Raw genomic sequence first — 23,965 nt, 5'->3', positions numbered from 1 at the left:
TGAGCAGGAGAGCTTGGCTCGCAGCAGCACGCCACAGCAGTTGGAGACTGAAATAAACAGGGAAACAGGCTGGAAGCTGCCAAAGATCTGAAAGTACTGAACTGTGTGGCTCAGCCTGGGAACACTGGAGCACTGTGCAACCTTGTGCTGAAACACCCCAAGGGGCACCGTAGGAAAAGTGGTAATTTTAGATGCTCTCAGTTTCCTTGTGGAAGTCGTGCTCTGGGCAGACGTGGGAACCGAGCTGCTAGTGCTGCTCTGGGGGACGAGGGGCTCCCAGCCATCCAGCTATGCTAATGGCCATGGGGCAGTGAGATGGTGGGGTGGAGCCACCGGGACACCTGGCTTGGTGTGGAAAGCCCTGCATCTTCCCCCCGGGGTAGGGAGTGTTTTCAGTAAGAGACTGGAAAGAGTGGTCGGTCCCTTGGGGTGGAAGCAGACTCCGTTAGAGGAAAGCACAAATGTTTGCTTAAAAGATGCTGGCTCTTGGTGGTGGAGGTACTTTGTTGTTTGCATTTTGGTTGGTTCCCCAGTAAGCCCCAGCAGGCTAGCTGAGGGGAGAGCAGCCCTGTCCCTCTCCAGTTCTGCTAATGTTACGTTTTGACATGTGAGTTTTTATTTTCATGTGTTTCTGATCCCAGGCAATACAGTGTTCGGTATCGTGAGAAGGGGGAGTCAGCAAGGTGGGATTACAAGCAGGTGTCCAACCGGCGGGCACTGGTGGAGAATCTGGTGCCAGACACCATGTACGAGTTCGCCGTCCAAATCTTGGAGGGAGAAAAGGAAGGCAAATGGAGCGCATCTGTTTACCAACGGACCCCAGAGGCAGGTGTGTATTCGACAGGTCCTCGGACTAGCACAGGTCTTAGGGTTTGAGCTGTGAAGTAGGGCTGCCTTGAGGGAAAGCCAGAATAAGTGGTTGCCTGGGGCAGCGGAGTGTTGGGAACATGGGAAAAGCCTCAGGACTGCTGCCTGCATCCCTGCAGCAGTGCCCTGGAGAGCATGCCGGGGCTGCACCGGTGGCACGACAAGAACAGGGGGAGATGGTTTGGGTATTTCTGGGGGACGTGTCAGCACTGTGGACCCCTGCAGCGGAGTGTGCCCCTTCCTTTGGGAGGAGCAGCCTGGCTGAGGAGGAGCCTGGCTCCTTCGCTGAGGGCAGCAAATTTAAATCCTGCCTCCATCACAGGGAAGCTGTAGAGCCCCTTTGGTTCAGGGGAGTGGTCTCTAGTCACTGAGTTTTCACTTTGTTCCAGCTCAGCCGCAGTAGCAGTCTTGTGCAGACAGCCCATTCCTAATATTATGGAATAAGGGTTCACAACAGGAATCTGACACAGAGTCGTAATACACAGGCACAGATGGACCTGAGCTGTGTGTGCTTGTCAAATTTATCTCTGAAACGGTTGTATAGGAATTTCTGCTATAAGGAGAAGGAGCAAAAGATGTATGCATGCTGTGTAGGTTGACTTTTCTTACATGCCTTTTCTGCATATGGCTGTGTCACAGCTCCTGCCAGTGCACCTGAAAATTTGGATGTTTGGCCACTGAAGGGGAAACCAACCTCTGTAGCAGCATCCTGGGATGCTCTCCCAGAGAGTGAAGGAAAAGTCAAAGGTAAGTCATCACTGTCGGTTTTTAATCCCTCAAGGAGCTGGTCTTCTCAAAGCCAGATGGCTACTCCACAGCAAGCTGGAACCGCTGACTGTGCCAGGATTTTTTCACTTGTTAATGGCTTATACCCGAGCAAGATTTTCTTGTTTCTAGCCCAGCGTCTCCGCACCACCGCTGGGAAGCCATCATCACCGTGTGCCTGGGATGTCACAGAGCTTCCCAGGGTGTCACACGTGCATGCTTACCTCTTCTTCCATTAATAAACAGGTCGAAGCAAGCTCGAGAAGGAAGTTTCCCAAAGGATTTGTAACACTTAGGTGAAGAAGGAAAAGTTGGGTAGTTGACAAGAAAGTGTGTGGGTTTATGTTTGTTTTAATTCTAGCTTATCACGGAAGGAAAGCCTCAGCTTAAGAAGCAAGTGCAAACAGTGGTTTCAACAGTTATCACGCATAAGCCTCGTGTGCTATAGCGTTATTGTACATGGTCATAAAGCTGATTTGTCAGTGACTATTTAATTGCATAGAGTTTAATAAAAAAGCTTTCTGGGATTTTTTTTTTTCCTTTTTCCCTCTGAAAATGAACAGGCTGATTTTTTGGCTGCTCCCATTCTCCAGTGGTTGACGGGATTGTGTTCTTGAGTTACATAAGTTTATAGGGATGCCTTATCAGCACTGTAGCATCTCAGGATTTAAAAAACCTTTGGCCTGGAGGGAAGTGTACCAAGCCTGCATACAAGACCTACTTTGTGTGTTCTTCAGGGCAGTGGTGGAATTCCTTCCTCTTTGAAGTCCATAGGAGTCTTGCCAATTGCTTCAATGGAGCTGCAATTGTGTCCAAGAATTATTATTTCTTAAAGTAGGGACATGCAAGGACATTATCTGAAATTTCAAATCTGCTCCTAATTTTGAGCCCTTTGTCCATTTTTGTCTGCTGATCATTAGATGTTTCATCCAAGGCAATCATTTTAAAGATACCTGATATTCAAGGGCTGAATGCTTATACGTGTCTAATATATCATTGTTTTTCGTGAGTATGAAGTATTACAGGAGAGGTCTTATTTTTAAACCAAATAAATGACAAAAATTGTGTTTATGCTGGCTAAATGAAATCACTGAATTAGCACTTCATAGTTGTTTTGATAGCACATGTTAATTAGGAAGTTTTGTCCTTTGGTCCTTTTGTTTTTCAACCCTGTCTTTTTATATATTTATACCACATATTAAAGTAATGGGAGAAAATTCCCTCTGGTAGCTATTTGAGAGTTACAAGAAGTTACACAAGTGCCTCTGCAATTAAAGCAACCCTTGTGTATCTTAAATCAAAGAAACAAAAAATCCAGAGCTTACCATGCCTTCTAATACATTGGGGTTTTTTTCAAACGAGCATTAAATACATTTGCAAATAAAATATTGATGATTTTTTTTCTTGCTTTTGATGACCTCTGCATGGCTTATTTCTTAATACAATGAATATGGGCTTGTTTTCAGAAAAAAAATGTTTCCTGTTTTTAAATGTGTTGTTATGTTCTAGAGTTTTCCCATCATGGCACTGTGACTCGTCAAGTATTATTGTGTTTCTTTGTGTAGAGGGAGAAAACTGGTAGCCCTTGGAGTTTATTTTCAAAACCCTGTTTTGATCCGATACCCATGCCTCTTACAGAGGACTGAAAAGGAGGTCTGTGCATGGCCGAGATCTTACTGCACTCCTTGGGAGTGTAATGGGAAGACTCCTCTTCATGCCTACAATTATTCCTATGGGAGTGAAATTTCTCTCAATACAGGGAGCTAATACAGAGCACAGGTACCACAGTAATTCTAAACTGAAAGGTGAGATCAGGGTGAGTTTCTTAAGTGCAACAAGACCTTGCTTTGCTCTCTCTGCAGTGGTGTTTGGCCCTGGCTGTAGTTAAGCACAGCATGTAAGATTTTGGTTTTGTTGGACAGGCATGCTATTGCTACCATTTGGCAATATGCAGTGCTGTTATTTCCTGGTAGAAGTATCTTTTCTGAATAAGAACCTCAATTGTCGAGGCATGAATTTTACCTACTGGCCTGCAGATTACAGCTAGAACCCCTCTAAGCAACGACTCATCTGGAAACACTTATAGTTGACTGCAGTAGTATTGTTTCCAAGGTTAAAGTCCATGCTTTAGTGTTTTCGTGGGGATGCCCCTCAGGCTCCAGCACTGCTGAGGAATGAGTATATGGCCTTTGGAGCTGGTAGAGTTTCGCCACAGTGAACTGGCAGAGCTACTTTTGCCTGACTAGGGCCTTAAAGTACAGTGCAATTATAGCTTTGTCAAGGCTCTGTTGGAAATGTAGGATAAGAAAGTAATGAATTGTAATGAATAATGCCACTGATTTTAATACTGATGTCTTGAACGATAGTTTTGTGAACACACCATTTTGTTCTTTCAAATAGTTTATTGATTAAATTAAATTTTAAAAATTAAATTTTTTAACATTCTTATTTGCTGTGGACATAGCTACAGTCAGCAAAGCAATTGTCTGTTGTCCACCATTGTAAGCAAGTTATGTTTTGGAAGAATATTCTCTGGATCATGTGTTGTTCATTGCAAATAGCTTGGTAGCTAATCAGTAAGTTCAAAATTTCTTTTTCTCTTGGGAAGTCTAAAATCTGCTCATGGTTTGTCAGCTGTAACGGCACTGGCATTCTGATCATAGCGATCCACACTACCTAACATTTGCACAGTCTTTCAGACTAGATTTCCATAAGTAGTACGACTGTGTATTTTCCTGGCAATGTTCATGTGTTTTCTGCCCCCAGTGCATTTTGTCTTTGTAGGTTTCCTTTTCTGATCTAGGTCAGTTCATTTTTTCAGAGGACTCGTTTTTTTCCCTTTATTAGTTGATGTCCAGAAACAAAAAAATATCTGCTGGTACAGCACACCAAACCACGCAGCAGCAGCTGGTGTTGTAACTTTCTCATGTCCCCTACACCTTCTCTGGAAGTGCACACGGCTGTCGTACGGCTCCTCTTGGTGACACTTCACTCTGACGGGCATTGTTGCTTACGTATTGTTACAAAGGTATAGCTAACATATTCTATCTCGGTCATTGGGTCATTGATGTGATTTGGTTTTGTCTGTTAAGATGAACAAGTGTTCAACTTACCTACATATATATGTATGTATCTCTCTCTCATGTCTTTATACTCCAGCTGTTGACTCGGCGTGCATTGCTAGTGTATTAATTTTAGTAATGCACGTTCCAATTCATCCTACCCATACAGTCTGTCCGCTGGAAACAGGACTGTTTTCAGTTTCCTCCTTCCAACCGTCTGCCAAATCATTTCAGAATACATTCTTTCATACGCCCCGGCTCTCAAGCCATTTGGAGCAAAGTCCATCACCTACTCTGGAGCTACAACATCAGCCATAATAGATGGTCTGCAGGCCGGGGAGCGCTATGTTTTCAAAATTCGTGCAGCAAACAGGAGGGGACCAGGTCCTCAATCTAAAGCCTTCAGTGTCGCCATCCCAGCAGGTGAGCACCAAGCCATGCACTGATTGCATAGTCTGCCCGTTCTTGCCTTGGTCCCAGTTATGTTAATTTTTACTGACTTAGCTTCCTCTGCACTCCTTCTAATGCCTGGGATTTTACTTTCTTAATACTGTTTCTGTCAGCTCTTTTCATCACTATATTGTCCAAAGCGAAGCTTGTAGACAAGTGTTTGTCACTCTGCAGCATGTAAAAGGACATTTTATGGACATTTTAACATCTTAAATAAATGCATACCATACTGTATTTCCTGCATGAAAACTCTATGTGCTCTTGCTATCCAAAGGCCAAAGAATACAATGATTTGGGTCTTTGGTTGCACTATTCCTGACAACTCCTGCTCTTGAAAGTTACTGAGTGACTTACTTGGATACTACTCCTTGTGTTTGCTTTTTGCTAAAAAGATGATCTTGTGGGGGCAAGAGATTTGCCAAGTTAAGTAAAAATGTGGGCCACAGCCTCAGATGTGATAACGCAGCACCGTGCCATCAGCGTGACTATGCTCTGCTGAAGATTTGGTTCCACTGATACGAAATTGCAGTCCTTGCTTTTAGATGTTTGATTTTAATTGCTGTAAGTTTTACCCAAACTACAATAATTGCACATAGGTACCTTCCTACAAACCAAAACTTACTCAGCGGGACTCCACAGGCTGGTTAATACAGAAATAATTATTGTATCATATTCCTATAAGTTGTTTTGTTCTTGCTACCTGGCTGGGTTCTTTTCTTGATCAGTTTTTTGTGCTTTTCCTGTTGTGAATAAACACCTTTTTTTTTTTCCCCTAGCTGCTCAAGAGGATTCACTTGCTCAGCAACAAACAAATGTTCAAGATAATTCAAAGGCTAAAAAAACTGGGAATGCTGGCTCATCTCCTTCTCAGACGACTTCTGTTTCTTCGAAAGTCCAGCCATCGCTTTCCTCTAAGCAGTCGTCTGTTCGTTCACCTAATGTTAGTGATAAAAAGAGTCTTCTTTCTGAATATAAGAACAAAATCTTGACTCGAGGGGTCCTAAGTAAATCTCAGTCACCTTCTAGAAGTGCAGGAGATCTGGAACCTGATCTCCAATCCACTGAGGTGACAGACGATCGCGATTCCTCTCAAGAAGCTCCAACGATGCCACAGAAAGCCCAGGATCAGAGGAGGAATGTTAGACCCTTGTCCCCTAGTCGGCCAGTCCACCCTGTCCTTGCCTCAGGGAGGACCTCTGTTCGAACCCACACACCAGAGGTGTCGCAGCAGACAAGCACAGAGAAACATGAGCCACCAGCACTGTTACCATCGTCAGCACAGCACTCTTCTGCCTCGACGGTTCCCAAGTACACAGATAATGAAACAAAGCAACCGAGGCAAAGCAACACTAATGTGCCTTCTATAATCTCTTCCCATCCTCTGCCTGCCAAAAATAATGATCTTGCGGGTAATGTGGAAGGAAAGCCAGACCCCATGCTGGTGAAAGTGTCTTCTAAAACTTCAGAGCCTAGTCATCTGGCTTTGCCATCAAATCGGCAGTCTGCTATCTCTCATGAGGTTGTCCTAAGCCATCCCAGTAGGTCTGGCTCTCTAGGTCATTCACATCAACCCTCATCCAAATCAGCAGATTCCCGTGCTCATGATAGCCATAATGAGTTTGACAGTGAAGAAACAGAGGACAGAGCAGGACAGCCCAGTTCTAGGTCACAGCAAACAAGGCTTCCCTCAGGCTCCAGTTCTCGCACGTGGAAGGATCCAAAATCAGCTGCGGTGGCAGTCTCATCAAGGTCTGCTGTTTCTGGTCGCACTTCACCTCACTCTCGCTCCTCCACCAGTGCCAAATCCACTGGGAAGGATGTTGATAAGAATTATAGGGAGGACTCCCAAAAAGCAAACCCCTTCTTTCCTTCTCTACCCTCTTCCAGGCAGTCTTCTTCAGCAATCTATTCCAAGAGAAGAAGTCCTCAGGTCGATTCTGATTCTCACCTCAGAGAGACACACGGTGAAAACTCACCCCATTCTGACTCAGAAGAGCAACAAAGTCGAGTGGCTGCTCCCGAAAAGCATTCTCTTTTGCAGTCTTCTCTTTCCAAACATAAGCCTGAAGAGCAGGACAGTCAAGAGGTAAAAGAATTGCTTGCTCAATCAAAGCCAAGTGTATCTTTGCCTAAAAAGACATTACCCTCTCATGTTCCGTTGGAGAAGGCCTCCCACTCAGAGCCTCCACAGAGGGCACAAACCAGTCCTTCCTTACTACATTCAAGGGGCCGGCGCCTCCCGTCTCATCTCTCATCCCAGAGTAATGAAGAATTTCAGGAAGATGATGATGAGGATGTAACAGAAGGCAGTGACAGGGCAAGCAGCCGCTCTGTGTTTCCAAAAGAGGTGTCCTCTTCTAGGGGATTACCTGCATCTTTCTCTCAGGGAAGCTCAAGTTCAACTCTATCCAAGCAACAGGAGCCAGGTGCTCAGGTACCTTCCTACAAACCAAAACTTACTCAGCCACGGTCCAGTTCTGCCAGTAATACAGCAGAAGACAACCAGTATAATCCAAGGTTGTCATCCACTTCAAGACAAGCTCGTCCTTCATTACCTACTCGCTCAAGGATCGCTACAGGAACAATGTCCGGAACAGAGAAAAAATACAGCCTGTTGCCTTCAAAAATGTCCAAAGCTGAACTTCCTCAAAAAGTTCCTTCCTCCTCTTCATCTAAATCTCATCAGTCAGTTTCTAATGAAGATGACGATTATTACAGTGAATATGATCAGAAAGAAGTGGAAGAGAAACCCACACCTTTGGCAGCAAAATGGTCCCCTTCTGTTTCTAGAGGTAACAAAAACACATACGATGACATTACTACCAATAAAAGGAAATCTATGGAGACTCTTCTACCTCACAAAGCAAGCTCTGAAGAGGAGGAGAAGGAAAAAACTCCAACATTAAAAGTATCGTCTCCTGAATCACCAAGAAGCTCTGCCATAACATCACGGGTTACTCAGTCCTCAAACAAGCATACTCCATCTAAACCAAGCTTTGTCTGGCCACGTTCTTCTGCATCTACCACCACACACACTGTTTCTCCAACAGTTTTTTCTTCCACTTTGTCCCCTCGCCAGCGACTACTGAACTCCAGGCTACGGAGCCCCTCCCAACGGCAATTTGTTAGACCTCCATATAGACAAGGTATCTTGTCTTTGTTGTAGTAATCTCACTGAATTGTGCTTTTCCTAAGATCAGTAGTTAGATGAAAAGTCCTCCATCAGAATGCAGGTTCAGTTGTTTCGTATAATGTATTACTTTTTATTTTGGTGGTTCTCAGGGAGCCCAGTTCTTGTGGACAATGTAATGCGGTGCCCCAGACCTTTGGTCGTGTGGCCTGAGCTGCACAGGATCCTGGAATCTACAGAGGCAATGACAGAGTTAGGTACTAAACTGAAAAAAAGGCTGTCTTTCTTACCGAGCAGTGGCTTCACTGAATGCTCACCGAAAACACATTTGTACTCAGAATATGACAACCTCTCAAGTATATTGCTCTTCATCGTATGGATTACTAAAAGGCTTTTGTAGGTTATATAGTGTTACCTTGCCCACGTCTAGGCAGTAAGGTGCTCCCTCATGCTGTCCTGGTATTCTGTGTTTTCTTTAATGAATTTTTAAGCCACCTGCCTCTTTTTTCTAAGTGACAGCTCAGGGTTGCACAGTCCTGTTGAGGACTGCTCACATCACAGTCAGGCCCTCTGATACCTTTGTGGCTGTGATTTACCCCAAATGTTAGAGGCTTGCTTTCTGGCAGAATGTCTGCTGACTGAGTAGTGGAACAGAGGGTCCACTACACATCAAGGTGTGTCACCCACTGCTTCCCTGTGTCATCTGTGGAGAATCCCAGACAGTCTCAGTGACTGCACTAGGCAGAAATATCTTTTCTTCCTCCAGTGTATGGACATCCGAAATAGTATTGAGTGACATGAGTGTTTTAGTAAATATGTTCTGTGCTATATGTAGATAAAAATGTTTTATTCAATGCGGCCTCACTCTTTTGCAGTGAGGACCATACAGCTGAGCTACTGTATTTGCTAAGCTTTAATCAGACTCAGAGTTGTGCAGAGGTCCACCAGCTTGCAGAGCTTTAGAATGGGAGTGGACCTTAAACAATACCGTGGATGATGAGATGTGTGGCGTGAAAGATTAACAGATTTCTCTATGGAGTTTATACTTATACCAGCTTACTGCTAGCTATGCAATTGGAAAGTTAATAGCCAAGGCGTGTTCAGTTAATATATGTCTATATTTTCGTATGTATTTTTCTGGAGGCAAGTCTCTGAGCTTGGGTGTGAAAATTGCTGTTCTTTCTGAGAGGGACCCTACAGCTCAGTGCTACTGCTTCTCCACTTCTGAGCTGAGTGTGCCTCTGTGTAGCAGTGCTTTTTCAGCTAAAGGAGGAGAGTCCTTACTTTTACAGGTTAAAAAAAAAAAACCAGGAGGTACTAAATGAGGCCAGATTTAGGTTAGATATTAGCAAGAAATTCCTCACCATGAGGGTGGTGAACCACTGGCAGAGGTTGCCCAGAGAAGCTGTGGCTGCCCCCTCCCTGGCAGTGTTGAAGGCCAGGTTGGATGGGGCTCTGAACAACCTGGTCTAGTGGAAGATGTCCCTGCTCATGGCAGGGAGGTTGGAACTAGATGATCTTTAAGGTCCCTTCCAACCCCTACCATTCTATGATTCCTATCCCCTCTCCTTTCCATTTGTCGCTACAGCTTTGTAAAAGGATAGGACTGAACAATTGGTTGGATTTAATAGTGGTTTCTTCCCTCACCCCACTCCTCAAATATTTTCAAAGATCACAAACATTTTAATAGCTGTAGTGCTGTCTAGAAATGTTGCCCTGCTTTCTTAAAAAAAACAAGAAAGAATAAAGAGACCAAATAAACATGGTAGAAACAAACCATGAGTGTTTAACCTCTTCAGGAGAAACCATTTCAAGTACTTGTGTCAGCTGCGAGGATCTGACAGTGTCACAGCAGTTGCTCCATGCAGAAATTACATGCCTGGTTTGCCAAGTATTGTGAGAGCTCTTCCTGCCCTTGTTTACGTCCAGATTGGTCAGAAAATGCATTTCTTTGCATTTTAAAATGTAGTTTATAGGTTGCATAGCTTTCTTCAGAACAGTGTGTTTTCTTCTCTGTTTCAGGTTACAATGGCAGACCTAATCTTACAACGAAAAATGGAAATGGAAAAATAGCACCTGGTAATAATGGGAAACCAAGTGGACAGAAAGTAATCAATGGCCCTCAAGGAACAAAGTGGGTAGGGTGACCTTCTCTCCAAATTCAAGATGCTTTGGCCTTTTATTGTGCTTATGTTTTCATTAAGAAAAGAAAGAAGAACAGTGCCCTCGAAGCCATAAAGTGAGGTTATACTTAGTGATCTAGTTTCTGCTGTCCCATTGAAATCTAAAGACAAATTCTGCATTTCTTTATTTGAATATTTAAATGTCTGATTTAAAGCCTGATGGCTTGAATTTTCAACGAGAGCGCTACTCCCGTAAATTTAGTGAAAATTCTGCCCAGGATAGCTGCTGTGAAAGATGTCTTCAGCAATGCTTCTCCCAGACTAACGCTCCAGGGAGAAGCTTGTGAGCAAAAGTATTGAAATGTAAAGTTACTCCATAAGTGTCACAATGGTTTAAACGCGCATATGTAGGTATCTCTAAGCATTTTGCCATTCCTACAAACGTGTTTCCAGTGGTATTTTCAGAGCAGCTCAGATGCCATTGATAGGAAAGTCCCACTAGGTGCCTCCAGGACCAGACCTTGTCTTTGAAAATCCTTTCTGGTGAGTTTATAACCAGCCAACGCAGGGAAGGAACTGATGTTTCCTGTGTGTTTGCCCAAATGCTGAGCGGGAGGAGACAGTGACCAGCCTCCCTGGTGTCAGTAGAACTGCTCACGCACACACAGCATGACACATGAAGGTATTTATTTTATGGCCAGGTCAATCTTACCGTTTGCGTTGGAGGAACATAGAAAGGTGCATCAGGTATGTCGCATTCAAGGGAGGCGTTTTGAAAAGCGTGCACAAAGCCCTTTAAATAGACGCTAGAAAGGTCCTTGGGAGGCCGTAGGGCGTCTCTCTCTACCCCACGAGAGGAGGGCATTGCTGCAAGCAGGACAAACACTTTGTAAAGCTAGAGTTGTTACATCAACATTTGGGGCCTGAAGGGCTTCAGAGACTGATCTCATGATCTGCTGTCCCTCCTGCTACAGTCTTTTCCTCAGCACCAAACGTAAATCTGTCTGACCAGCCTGGAACTGCTGCTCGGTCCTCTCCCCAGTTTCCTCCCAGCGCTTAACACCTTTTGCATTTTTGTGTTCTGTCGCTCAGTGTCTGTTACCTCAAGTTAAAACAGCATACAATTCAGCTATTTTGGGTTGAAAAAGCAATGAGGATTGGATTTCAACTGCATTTACCTCTTGAATTTAATCCAAGCTCTCAGACAGTTTTGTTCTGTAAGACAGAGGCTTTTCTTCAGTCTCCTACCCAATTAAAATCTTAGCTACTTTGTTTTCACTGCCATTTCAATCTAAATTAACTAGCTTAATTTTTCCTTTTTTTTATTATTATTAGACATACTTTTAAATTCTGTCTTCAAAAGGGCTCAGAATGATACTCAAATCAGTATTACAGGAATCTACCTTAGAGTTGCACAGCCCAAGAAAATTAAGGGAGTTGCTTCTTTGCACGCAATAGCTACAGTAGGAGATATGAATATGATTATTGTACAACTCTGGAGACCAGCTCCTGGGGATTTGCTTTCTTCAGCAGTGATTTTTCAGTGATTACTATACAGTTAGTGACTCACTTCTAAAAGTCTCTTGTAGCTATTCCTGAACTTTGGACTTAGCATCCAGATTTTCCCAGGATTTCTGTTTCTGTGAAATTTCATTTCGCCTCCTCTTGTGTTAACTAAACTTGAGTCCATCTATTGCTTTTAGATTGTAGATCTTGACCGAGGGCTAGTGTTAAATGTTGAAGGAAAATACCTCCAAGATTCCCAAGGCAACCCTCTTCGAGTGAAATTAGGAGGGGATGGACGTACAATTGTTGGTAAGTGACAGCTTGCTTCTTACAGAAAAACATCTGCAGCTTTTGTGCACATAGTACAAGTCTTTGAGCTGTTGAATGCTTTAGGCATCCCCAGGTCCCATGCAAGCCATTTGGAATTGCTTGTACCTCAGGTCTCCATCAGGCAGTCAGCACATTGCAGGACCTGGGGAGGCTTTGAAGTATCCTGTGGGACTCCGGATTACGAAGCAGCAAGGATCACCCAAATCCTTCTCACTTGTATCAGCATTAGAAAGGACTGCAGAACTGAGCCAGAATAAGGACTGATGCTTGTTTATATCGTTGTATACTTGTAAAGAAGTGTTACCACCACTAGGACTGTACCAGCCATAGGCATGTGGTTATTTTTTTTCTCTTCTGAAACTGACGACAAATAGTAAAAAACCCTGTGTATGATCTGTGAAAACACTGCTGTTTGCTTATCAGTCCATATGTATAGATCTCTTGAATGCAAATTCAGTGCTTGCTGTTAAACTGGTTGCCATGTATATTTGCAGTATCCACAATTTGGCACAAAAGTTTGTCTGCAGTGACAGCATTTCACCAGCTCGTCCCAGTTTTTCCTCGCATGTTTGACATTAGGGAGCAGAATATGGATTCATCATACCTTTCATCAACAGTTACAAGGCTGAATTAGATTAAATGAAGGCAGTGTCTGCACATTGTGATTCTGAAGTGAAACCTCCCCGCAGTCTTCTGAAGAAGTATTTATCAAATAGCTGATAAAAGTGAACACCACTGTGGTTTATTGGAAGTTCTTCTGAACCATTTTCCAGCTTACTTAGCGACGGCTCTTTCCTCAGTAGCAACCACCATCTCTGTCAGCTTAGTTACAGGAGGCTGTAATGACACTCTCGGTGTTCTTGTGGTATCCACTGTTGATAAATACCATGCTATAAGCCTGAAAAAGATTAATGGTAAGATTTTTTTTGTTTTGTTCGTCTCCCCTAGATGAAAAGGGTGCCCCAATGGTGAGCCCTGATGGATTACCTTTGTTTGGACACGGCAGATTTAGTAAACCTGTAGCAAGTGCACAAGACAAACCAATAATAAGCCTTGGAGGGAAGCCTCTAATTGGTCTTGAAATGATTAAGAGAACAACCACTCCCTCGACAACTACTACAACAATACCCCCAACAACTACCACAACAACTACTACAACCACTACAACAACTGTTGCTACAACCACCACCACCACTCCTGAACCAACCACCACTGAGCCACCCACTGAGAAACCGCCCCCAACCTGTCCTCCAGGCACCTATGGACAGTATGATGACGAGGGCAACCTGCTGTTGGGGTTCGATGGCCTACCGGAGTGCAGTACAGAAGGTAACTTCCTTTTGTGCTGTTTGAACTTCTTTGGATGTGCTGTTTGTACAGCGCGGTTACACAAATATAATGGGGGAAAGAATATGCCTCTGAAGCTTTTGGTCCGTGTGATAAGGTAGGTGCTGAAATTAGAGCAGCTGAAGAAGGGTTTGGGCGTTAAATGGATTTTCATTGGAAAATGTCAACTTCCCCCAATGCTGAAGTTTTTCATTGAACTATGTTGATTTCAGCAAAATTGTTACCTGGTGTTGGATCCAGTCTTGTCACATACCTTCACATACATGAGTAGGAGTATAGTCAGTAGTCTTCTGGTCAAAACACTCACATATAAGGAAATCCTCACTCCAGGCCATGAAAGGACCTGAAGGCACTATACATTTTGTCTATTTTGTGTTCATTTCGCTCAATTCTGAAAAGTCTCTCTTTTGAGCCATGTTGGAACCAGCTTTTACAAAATGAGATTCTTGTTCTCTTGCCAGCCCTCGGAGATAGAGATTGTCTAGCAGGAATGTAGCACAGCATGGACGAAGCTGGGGAAAGACAACCCTGGCTCTGCACAGATAAGGCAGAGAGTTGTACGCTGATTTCTTTCTCATCTGAAAATACAAATCACTGTTGGTACATGTCATAATTTCCCCGTTACAGTTAGACAAGCTTAGGAAGTGGTGCCAAACTGAAATCCAAAGTAAACAAATATAAATGCTCTGGAGTCTTTGGGCGTTGAGCCTGTTACTATCATGTTTTACCCTTTCATCACCCGAATATTACATGGCAAACCGGGTAGATGCTTATTTTGCGAAGGGAGCACCATGGTAGTCCTTATCCTTTCCATTTGTAGGTAATCCCCAACTCAGTCTACAAATGGGCAGTAGCAGCTTGGCCATACCTAAACAACAGATTGGCAGTCAGACATCTGCCAACTGCAGTAGCCAGTTTTAATGGGCAATGAAACCCCCTTACCTTTCCCTCATACACCTATATCTCTGAAGCCAAAGTAGATTTACAAGTAGGTCATGTAACCGTGGCCTAGGAAGCTGAACTATTGCTTTGAAGAGTGCAGAGATGTGGAAAGACATGGCTTCAGCAGCTCACAGTGAGTCTAAGGATGGCATCTTTGGAAGTTATTTCAGAAGCAGAAGACTGAAAATTCCCTTACCAGCTACCCTGGGTAAGTAATGAGTCAGAGACATTAGCACCTTGGTGGAATTACAATGATTTATGGTGTTAATATTTGTCTAACAATTAGCCCCATGTTTGACAGCGTGTATTTATAGAAGTGTGCTTGCATATGTACACATGCAGGGATGTGTACACACACAGAAGTGTACATAAAAATGACCATCATTGTTAAATATGTCTTTGAAGATTTTTGGTTTTCCCTTTAATGCTTTTCTTGTTCTTAATTTTATTTACAGAAGTGTTATAAATATTGTTATATATGGTCACCCTGGTATTTTCAAAGTTGCCTAAAGGGAACCATGATTTTTGGTAGTGTTAGAGTCCCTCTGACTCCCAGCACTTCCTTTTGCTTATATTCTCTAATGTTTCCTCTCTTTGGCCTCTGCTATTTGATACCTGAAGGACCTCTTCTGAGAATACATATTATAAGAACAGTTAAAGTTCATGAAATGTGGCTGGGGTTAATCTGAGTGTAGGCTCCAGAAGCTGAATAACAAAAAGCTTTGCAGTATTATTTTTAGCAGAGTTGTGGGCTCGGGAATTTTCATGTGATTTTATGAACATTTATAAACATTCTGCTTGGGTTTTTTGCCTTCTACCAAGATGGGCTTGCTGAATCCTTGAACTTTGTTACAGGCATGAATGAAAACTAGTTTTTTACACAGGCTGCGTGTTCAGTGAGAATGGCCCTTAGGTCACTCCTAAACTGTCTGGCATGTCAACAGTATGTCTGCAAATGCGTCACAGTGCAAGGACAAGGTGGTGCTGCATTTCTACTGCTTACCTGCTGTATATTAGTCCCTACCTGGCAATTATGAAAGTTTCTCAGAAGAGTAATTTTTAGAGTTTTCTTGATCTTCTGCTTTGTTCTTTTTCTAGTGACCTGCCTCAACGTTTGACAAATGCAGCAAAACAATCTGCCTATTCCACAGAGGAGCTTGCTTGAAAAGAAAGCATCTTTGTGGTATTTATTTAATGATGGCTGATTTTGAGCAAGAGCAGGGTCTGTTCAAGAGGGATAAACAACTACTACTTGAACTATCAAAATATTTAATGCCATTTTCACTTGACCATTTCCAAATCATATTTTTATGTTGTCTTTCCCTTTAATCTGAGTCTGGAAAATACTCCAGATCATTTAATGAAATACATTTTTTGCCAAAGCTTCATATTTGTTGCTAAGTGCTTTACTCATAAGCAGCTGGGGGCTGCAAGCGCCAAAACCCACCGCCAAACATTCTACTTAAGCTTTGGCAAATTTGCTTACTCTCTGGCAGGATTTTTGCTTGACCCAGCAGAATTTATTGTCAGCATTTCACTAGATTCAGCAGTCTTTAAGCTTCAAGAAGGAGTTTGGCCACACAAGCGTGATTTTTCAGTGAAATCCGCTAAACTTTATTCATGAACTCACACGGGAAAAAGAAAAGGTGGAGTCTCAACCACATGTTATGTGTAATAAAATCAAGTGATGGTTGCACAGTCTGCTGTCCTTACAGATGCCAAAACACTATGGCAAGTGGTCGTAGCAAGACTTAGCTTCATTTGGTACAGGCAGGGTTCACTGAAGAGCTGCAGCGAAGGGTGATGGAGCAAGCTGGAGAACTGCAGCTGGTGTATGTCCAGAAAATTACAAAGCGAGAGGTCTTTTGGGAAGTACGCCTATCGTTGCCATGCCACAGCTAATGCTAAAGAAGCACAGACAGTGAAGTAGAAGAGACTGAGCAAGTACAAAAATAGAAAATAAAATTTATTTTTGCTGGATTTTACATAGGCCAAAGACTGACTAGCTAATAGGTGTGAATGAGTTGAAATCTGTCCATGAAGGACTTCAAATTTCTGCATATCTGAGCCTCTTGTTTAATTTGATGTAGTCAAAAGTAAGTACATACATACGAGATGATGGCTGATGCTGGCCAAGTGTGGTGAGAATATCTGCAGAATTCAGCAAAGGATCTACTTTGTCACTGACTACCCTAAGAGAAGTCAAGTGAATTCTAAGTGGATGATCTCCTGAAGAGTGACTGCAGAAGTCTACCATGAGAAAATTTCAGATTTTGTTATGTGAAAGTCTGACAAGAATTAACCGTTTTCCTGCGTTTTCAAAGCTTATTTTGGCATTAAAATCACTACTGTGTATTTAAAAGTAACTTATTATAGTAGAAAAAAATCAGTCTTGTACAGTAATTGTTGGTTCTAAATTAAAAAAAACTGAAAAATGAAAATGTGTCATTCAGATTATATTTGTGAACTATTTGACATATACATGGTCTGCAGAGATAGTGAGATAATATGTGGGGATAGGCATCTGGGAAGTCTGTGGGTGCCTTTGCATTAGGTTTTGAGGTGTATCAGGAGAGCATTTTTGATGCGCATCATCTCTTCTTGCTATGCTTTCAGTTTGCATCTTGGAGCAAGTTCAGTGTGCCTAAACTGAATTCCTGTTGGATGAAACTAAAGCAGAAGCAGTGCTTCAGGATGACACATATGTGCCCCAGCCTGTAATGGGCATTCAGTCCACAGGCTGAGAGTAGAGCTAGTGCAAAGTGAAACCCTGGGAAATCCAGCACCAACTACTTCATTCTGCAAATCCATTCCTTTTGCACTGCGTTACTTGCTACCATAGACACAGTCTGTAAATGTTACAGCTCTGTGTATTGCTTGATTTTTATTCCCCCGCAAAAATATTCTAATAGAAGTTTTCAGTTTATTTGAATTGCTTCGTTGGTTTTTTTGCATATAAATGTCTCACATTTGCTGCTCCTGAGACTATAAAACGTTGTCAAATCCTGATCGGAGCATTACACAGTTGCTGGCAGCCTGCCTTTGCTCTAGAGCTGCTGGGGCCTGGGGCAGAGCTCCTGGAAGGTGCATTGTAAGTGTAATGTAAGAGTAATGACTCTTGATTTTGCATAGCAGCTCTGAAACCATTTTCCCCCAGCAAAACTTTTGACTACTGCAGAGTTAGCTACTCATCTGTTATTCTAAATATGCAGAGCGAACTGTCACTGTGTTATCTGGGAACTAGGCAGTTGTCTTATTTCCTTGCAAATCAATTGGCTACAGACTTTTATTTTAAACTTTATTCCAGAAGTGTTTTACTAGGAGGGTAGGGATGAGGCCATTGAATTCTTATGACATTTTTTTCCTTCTCCTTCAATAGATACATTCTCAGGACTGGATTCAGATGTGACAGCAACTCCAGAGGCATATGTGATATATGATGATGGTACTGTCGCAAGTGGCATGTTTGCAGTTGTTTTTTTCCCTGTCTTTTTCTTTGGAATTGGGTCTGAGGGGGCAGGTTGGTGAATGGGAGCTTAAGCAAGCAGTGGTGAGCTGGAAAAGCTTTCCAGAGTCCTGTGTCACGTGTGAAGAGCAAGGGTGCAAAGGCAACTGTTTCTGGACCTGAAAGTCCCTTTCTGTCAGTCCTGCAATCTAACAGGAACCTATTATGGAAATAAATGGTGTTCAGAGCTGGGTCATACAGTCATCACTTCAATCCTAGATTTACTTTCTCTGGTACAACTTCTAACTCCAGCCCAGTCAAAGTCAATGAACTCTTCTGAAATAGAAAATCCAAATAACATCTGAGCCTTGGAAACTTGAAATACCTTAGTGAGTTTTTAGCACTCTGCAGCACTGTGAATATATTTTTTGTATCTTTTTTTTTATGTGTAGTCTGCATTTACACTCTAAAACATGCTCATACTGAATGAGATCACCTACACAGAAAATAACTAATTTGCTGAATTCAAGTGGAATTTAAATCAAAGAGATTTGAAATCAGATAAAAGGAGAAGAGGGAAAGATTTTTGCAGAGTTATATTCATGCTATCTTGATATTATAAACCAGGACACACAAAACTTAGCTGAAGATGAAGCCTCAAGTTCCAGCATTTAATTATAAGTTTGCATAGGGAATGCAAATTCTCAGTTACTGGAACTAGAATTCACTATCTGCTATCGGTGACTTCTGATGTTCTGCTCCTTTTAGTCCTCAGATTCCTGCTCGTACCCCCTGCATATTAAAGTGGATAAGTACAGACCTCTGTTAACCTCAAAGCTTTTTAGTAGAATTGATGACTCTACAATAATAAAAGTGGTTTTTGTTTGTAGATACAGTGCTGCGATCTTAAGTCAAACCACCACCACCAACAACAGAAAGTCATTTAAAAAGAGAGTGTAGCAGCTGAGAGGAAGATATCATAGACTTTTCTGCTTTTTATTCTGATCACTTCATACTGAGGCCAACATTTAGAATGTGGGGAGGAGAGGATGGACTAAAAACTGCACAAGTCCTACATCCTGTGTTCCTTACATCCCCATGAAAGCAGAATATCCTCAGTGCAGAGGTCTTTTGCCAGGCCTCCCCTTAGGTGCAGGTCACCTGCAGAAAACAAATGCTTCAGCAGTTTAAGCAGAAAACACTCAAAGCCATGAGCCAAGTCCATCAGCCTGTATAAGGACATGGAAGGGATGCCAAATGCTTCTTTACCTTCATTTTGTGTGTCAGTCAGATAGCCCAGTAGCTGTTCAAAGATCACTGGATTTGATAGGACTGAGTATCAAGGAGGACTGAATATCAGTAGATTCATGTGGGCCAGTTTGCCTTCCCTCATGGCCCTAATGGGACCATGAATGGCAAGTACAAGTCTCCACACCTCTTAGGTGGCACGGAGGTGTAAGAGCAGAATGAACCAGCTCTAGCATTTTAGAATAATAAGATGAAGTTTTCTTAAACATTTTTTCACTCCCTTATCTCCTTCTTTTAGCATCTGAGGGCTGTAGCCAGGGATTCAATTACTGTGCTGTCTTCTCTTGGGGGTTGTGAGGGGAGGTGGCAGATGAAGTGTGTTCAGGATATTGCTGTATGAATATATTTGTTTATTGTCATCCTTTTTACTTGTGTGTGTGTGGTCTAAATCAGCAACAATACTAGTGTTCTAAGGCAAAGACTTTGTGCTTGCTGCCCATCAGTTCGGTAGAAACCCTTGCAAAGCTGAGGTGTGACTGACCCTGACTGAAAGGCCCGTATGGAGCATGTGGCAGCTAGGGCAGAGTGCGTGCCACTCCTTTGGGATTGTGTCTGGGGACAGAAATGTTTTCCTTCTCATAGTTAAGCCAAAATAACATGAAGCAAGCTGACTTTTTCATCTTATGTTTCCTCTGAAGACTACGAGTTTTTTGAGAGCACTTTGCCACCAACCACCACCACTGTCACCACCACCACTGCTTCTACAACGACAGAATCAGAAGTCGTCTATCCGGAGACTAGTGTTGTTGGCACAGGCCCTGTGTCAGAATATGATATTGCTGGGAAGAAACGGTTCACTGGTAAGGATGTCCTTTGCTTGATGTACCTTACTACTTGTGCTGCAAAGAGTTCTTGTTCTAGCAAGGTCAGCCCTTAAGCCGAGACCATTGCACAAATGCATTCAACAGATTGGTGTGTGGTGCTTGTAAGGGCTGCCACCTGTGAAACCCGAACAGCAGTACTTTTTCATAGCTTCGATGCTTGCACGTCTGTGTGTGGACCCACACCGATTTTACTGAAGCAATCCAAACCTCTTTGTACTCTTTGAGTATAAGTGCTCTGCTTTGTGTTCAGCATCGTGTTCAGTTTAGCTGAAGTCAGTAAGGGAGAAAGTGTCTACGCTGGTGCTCAGTTCAGCTCAACTGCATCATTTCAAGTTCACACCAGTAGTTCAATCAGTGCAAGTCTCCGCTGGGAGACCTAATTCTTTCCCCTGACCCATGCAACCCCAGTGATTTCACCCACCTTGCACAAGCATGTCAGTCAAAGTTGTGCTTCAAAGTCAAGGAAGGCATGGTATTTTGGATATGAACTTTCCAAAAAGTAAAACTAATAGAGGTAAATTTGACTTTGTATCTTTGCTCCAAAGAAGGAATTTGGTGAAGGAATCCCCAATACATTGACATGAGCCGTGAGGCTGGCTCCTGTGTATGTGAGCCATTCAAGTGTGTAGGTAGGTGTTGCAGCTCTGACTTCAGAGCTGCTCTGCCTCTTTGTCAGAGAAGCAGCTGGGGGCCAGACCAGAGGGATTTGGAGGTGGTAGGGCGCTGCATTCCAGCCTCCACCCCAGACTGGTGACCCCTCCCTGCAGCCCTTTACAAGCCTCTGGCATTTGAACTGAGGTCAGGTCAGCTGGTGGCTCAGAAGGGAGTTCAGGGGATGGAGAGTCAGCTTTGACTCAGGTCTTGCCTTCCCTTCCAATATCCACAATCTTCACGTGGCTTAGAGTGGAGCTCTGCTGCTGGATAAAAGATTTGTTTTTAAGTATGCCAAGACTTTTTCCAGTGCATCTTTAGTTTCTCTGTCCAAACAATTTCATGATGTTTCTATTTGGCTCTCTCACTGACACAATGCTTCTTGATCATTTAGCTAGAGAGGCTAAAATTAACTTCATTGCAAGATCTGGAAAAAAATCCCTTTAGGGCATGCAGTCCAATAAGATAAACCAAGAAGTGTTGGTTTATGAACGTTTCGAGGCGCTAAGGAAATAATATTACCATTTCAATGAACTGTATGATTGCAACTGAGTAAATATTTCCAAAGCAAGTTTTACAGTCCATCCTTTGAATGTTACAGTGACTTTTAAGGTAATAAAAAGGTGGTTTAATCTTTTCCTGAACTGAAGTGCAATTCCAGTCAGTATAAAGCTTTTAAAAATAGAAGTTACAGGTTGGGAGCACATGCCAGGAATGTGGGGGCTTATGACTCCTAGTCCCTTAGTACCCAGGGAACCACAGTGATAATCCCTTCGTTTAACCTGGTCAGATTTCACCTTGGAATTACACTTCTTGTTCCTTCTGTTGTTTCACTCCATCTTCAGGATGTTTGTGAAAGAAGTATCCACTTAGACCCGTAAAGTCGTAGACAATCTATGACCCTGGCAGGGATCTGTTCCCACGCTTGGAAAAAGGCAGAGAAGTTTGGGTGACACTTTCACCCCGCCTTCCAGAGCAGTTGGAGGTAGCATGCGGAGGGGCCTGCACTCAGACCACTCTCTTCTGCCTCTCGTAGCAAAGACAGTCCTTCTGTCTTTGCGTAGTTGGGTACAGCTGTGAGTCTGGGGTAGACCTGAATATTGGCATCCCATTCCTCCTGCTTCTCAGTCAAACTGAGCGTTGGCAGCAGTGAACTGTCTCCGGACTGGAAGGGTAGGAATTTTAAAATGCGTCACAAAACTTCACTCCCTTCTTTTCAGGAACTTGCCAGCCTGTGTGCTACTCTGTGGTACCTACAAACTGCTAACTAAGCATCACCCTTCTGTGTGTCTTCCAGCTCCTTATGTGACCTATCTCAATAAAGATCCAGCAGCCCCCTGCTCCTTGACAGAGGCCCTGGAGCACTTCCAAGTGGAGAGCCTCGATGAAATCATCCCCAATGACCTCAGAGAGAAAGATCTGCGTCCCCTGAAAGCCCCTCACAACATCACTGTTGTGGCAGTTGAAGGCTGTCACTCCTTTGTCATCGTGGACTGGGCTAAACCTGCTCAAGGAGACATGGTAACAGGTATTCTCCTGAGGGCTGCTGTCCTGGTGGGGTAGTGGGGAAGGGGAAGGTTTTCTCAGCTGACCATTTTTACCTTAAACTGAGCCAATGGCTCATGAATTTCTCACTCCTCTGCAGTTTTCTGAGGGAGGTGAGCTCCTTTCTGAGGAGTAAGAAAGGTCCCTCTGTCATCCTTCAGTGCCAGACCAACCAGCCCATGTTGGTCCAGATATCTCAAGATTTTGGCGCTGAGTTTGTGCCAGTGGTTCTGAAGGCAATACTTCTCACCTGAATGGTAGCTGTGATAGTGCTTTGCTCAACTGAGCACTTCTACCCCCAGGCAGCACCCTCCGCTCCACCGTAGGCACCTCCCACGCCTGCCTTTGGAGCATCTTTCATATTTGGCTTCAGTCCACTCGGAGCAAAGGTGACCGGAGCCATTCTGGGTCCTGCCTGACTGTGAGTGTGGCTACAGGAGCGGTCTGCCTGTAGAGGGGCTTCTGGCTTGGCAGTCTTCTAGTCTGCTTTTTTTGTAGGAAAATAATGTATCGGAGTTGCTTATCTCCAGTCGAGTCTGTGGCCAAGGCCATGCTTACCTTGTTTTACTGAAATTTTGGTCAAATATCAGTCTGACAAGCAAGGTTCAGGGATGAGGAATACGTTAAACAAATATATTAAAATAGATCTCCTTTAATGTCTTTAGATCTTTTGGGATCCAGAAAGAAGCCCACTGACTTCAAGAAAGAATCTCAAAAGTTGCTAGAAAAACACTAGAGTAAATAACCAAAACATTTTAGAAATTAATCAGCCTCTGTTTGTCAGTGGACCCAAAAGATCTGAAGTAAACTTTGGAAAAGGTCACTGCTTTGGTGCCAGCTTCCAGTTTTCAAGGAGCCTCACCCAGCTCTACGGCTGGCAGCCATGGCAGAGGGCTGGGAGCTGATAGAGCCGAAGCAGCGATAATGGTTGGGAAGGGCGAAGGTGGAACTTGAACAGGCTGTGCGCTATCTGTCCCACGGCATCTCATTCTTCAAGGCTGTTGATCCAGTACCTTACCAAGCGCAGTTTGCATAACTTTTTTTTTTTCTCAAAAATCCCTGGCATTTCCAATTATACTAGTTTCTACACAGTCAGTGTATCACTTAAAACAATGAATGGGTTGCCTCTGTCATCTTTTTCCCTTCTCTGTGTTTTAAAACAGAATTTGCACCTGGGTACCATCCTCTGATGTAATGCTCCATCATTATTAGCTAACGACAGCCTAGGATTTTCCAGGAGAGTTAGGCATCAAATCACTTTCATATTTGAAGATGCTTCCACTCCTTTTAATCCATAAAATCTACCATGATGCCTAGGGATATCCTTTATTTAAAATTTATTTAGAATCCTCACAGCTATGTGCCTTTCCCATGACAGGCTATCTGGTTTACAGTGCATCCTATGATGACTTTTTAAGGAATAAGTGGTCAACCAGGACTGCAGGGACTACTCATTTGCCAATTGAGAACCTGAAGCCCAACACACGGTAAAGATTTGATCTACTCTTTTTCAGTTCTGTTAGGGAAGTAAAACAAATTTTGAGAATTGTCAATCATTTTTCTTGGCCTTACTATACATGTTTACATCTGATCTAGATTTTACTCATTCTGTTTGACAGCAAGTTGTTTTATAAACTGCACAGCTACTTACATGATGGCTTTGCCATATT

At 43.2% G+C, this 23,965-nt stretch overlaps 1 protein-coding gene across 1 annotated transcript in view; it reads left to right on the top strand.

The window, feature by feature from the left end:
* The window catches only part of FNDC1 (fibronectin type III domain containing 1), a 76,717-nt gene that overhangs the window by 35,453 nt on the left and 17,299 nt on the right, over nt 1-23,965 (top strand). Inside the window, exons 5-15 of the mRNA XM_075413724.1 lie at nt 642-829; nt 1,507-1,614; nt 4,929-5,117; nt 5,921-8,290; nt 10,297-10,412; nt 12,101-12,212; nt 13,182-13,562; nt 17,902-17,967; nt 19,914-20,075; nt 22,048-22,278; nt 23,674-23,782. Of these exons, the coding sequence (XP_075269839.1) occupies nt 642-829; nt 1,507-1,614; nt 4,929-5,117; nt 5,921-8,290; nt 10,297-10,412; nt 12,101-12,212; nt 13,182-13,562; nt 17,902-17,967; nt 19,914-20,075; nt 22,048-22,278; nt 23,674-23,782 (4,032 nt within the window). The remainder of the gene's footprint in view (nt 1-641; nt 830-1,506; nt 1,615-4,928; nt 5,118-5,920; nt 8,291-10,296; nt 10,413-12,100; nt 12,213-13,181; nt 13,563-17,901; nt 17,968-19,913; nt 20,076-22,047; nt 22,279-23,673; nt 23,783-23,965) is intronic.

Source organism: Opisthocomus hoazin, chromosome 2 (assembly GCF_030867145.1).
Source record: "Opisthocomus hoazin isolate bOpiHoa1 chromosome 2, bOpiHoa1.hap1, whole genome shotgun sequence".
In the NCBI taxonomy this organism is placed as follows: domain Eukaryota; kingdom Metazoa; phylum Chordata; class Aves; order Opisthocomiformes; family Opisthocomidae; genus Opisthocomus; species Opisthocomus hoazin.
Note: the sequence above shows the minus strand (reverse complement) of the source record. Positions and strands in the feature narration are given on the sequence as shown.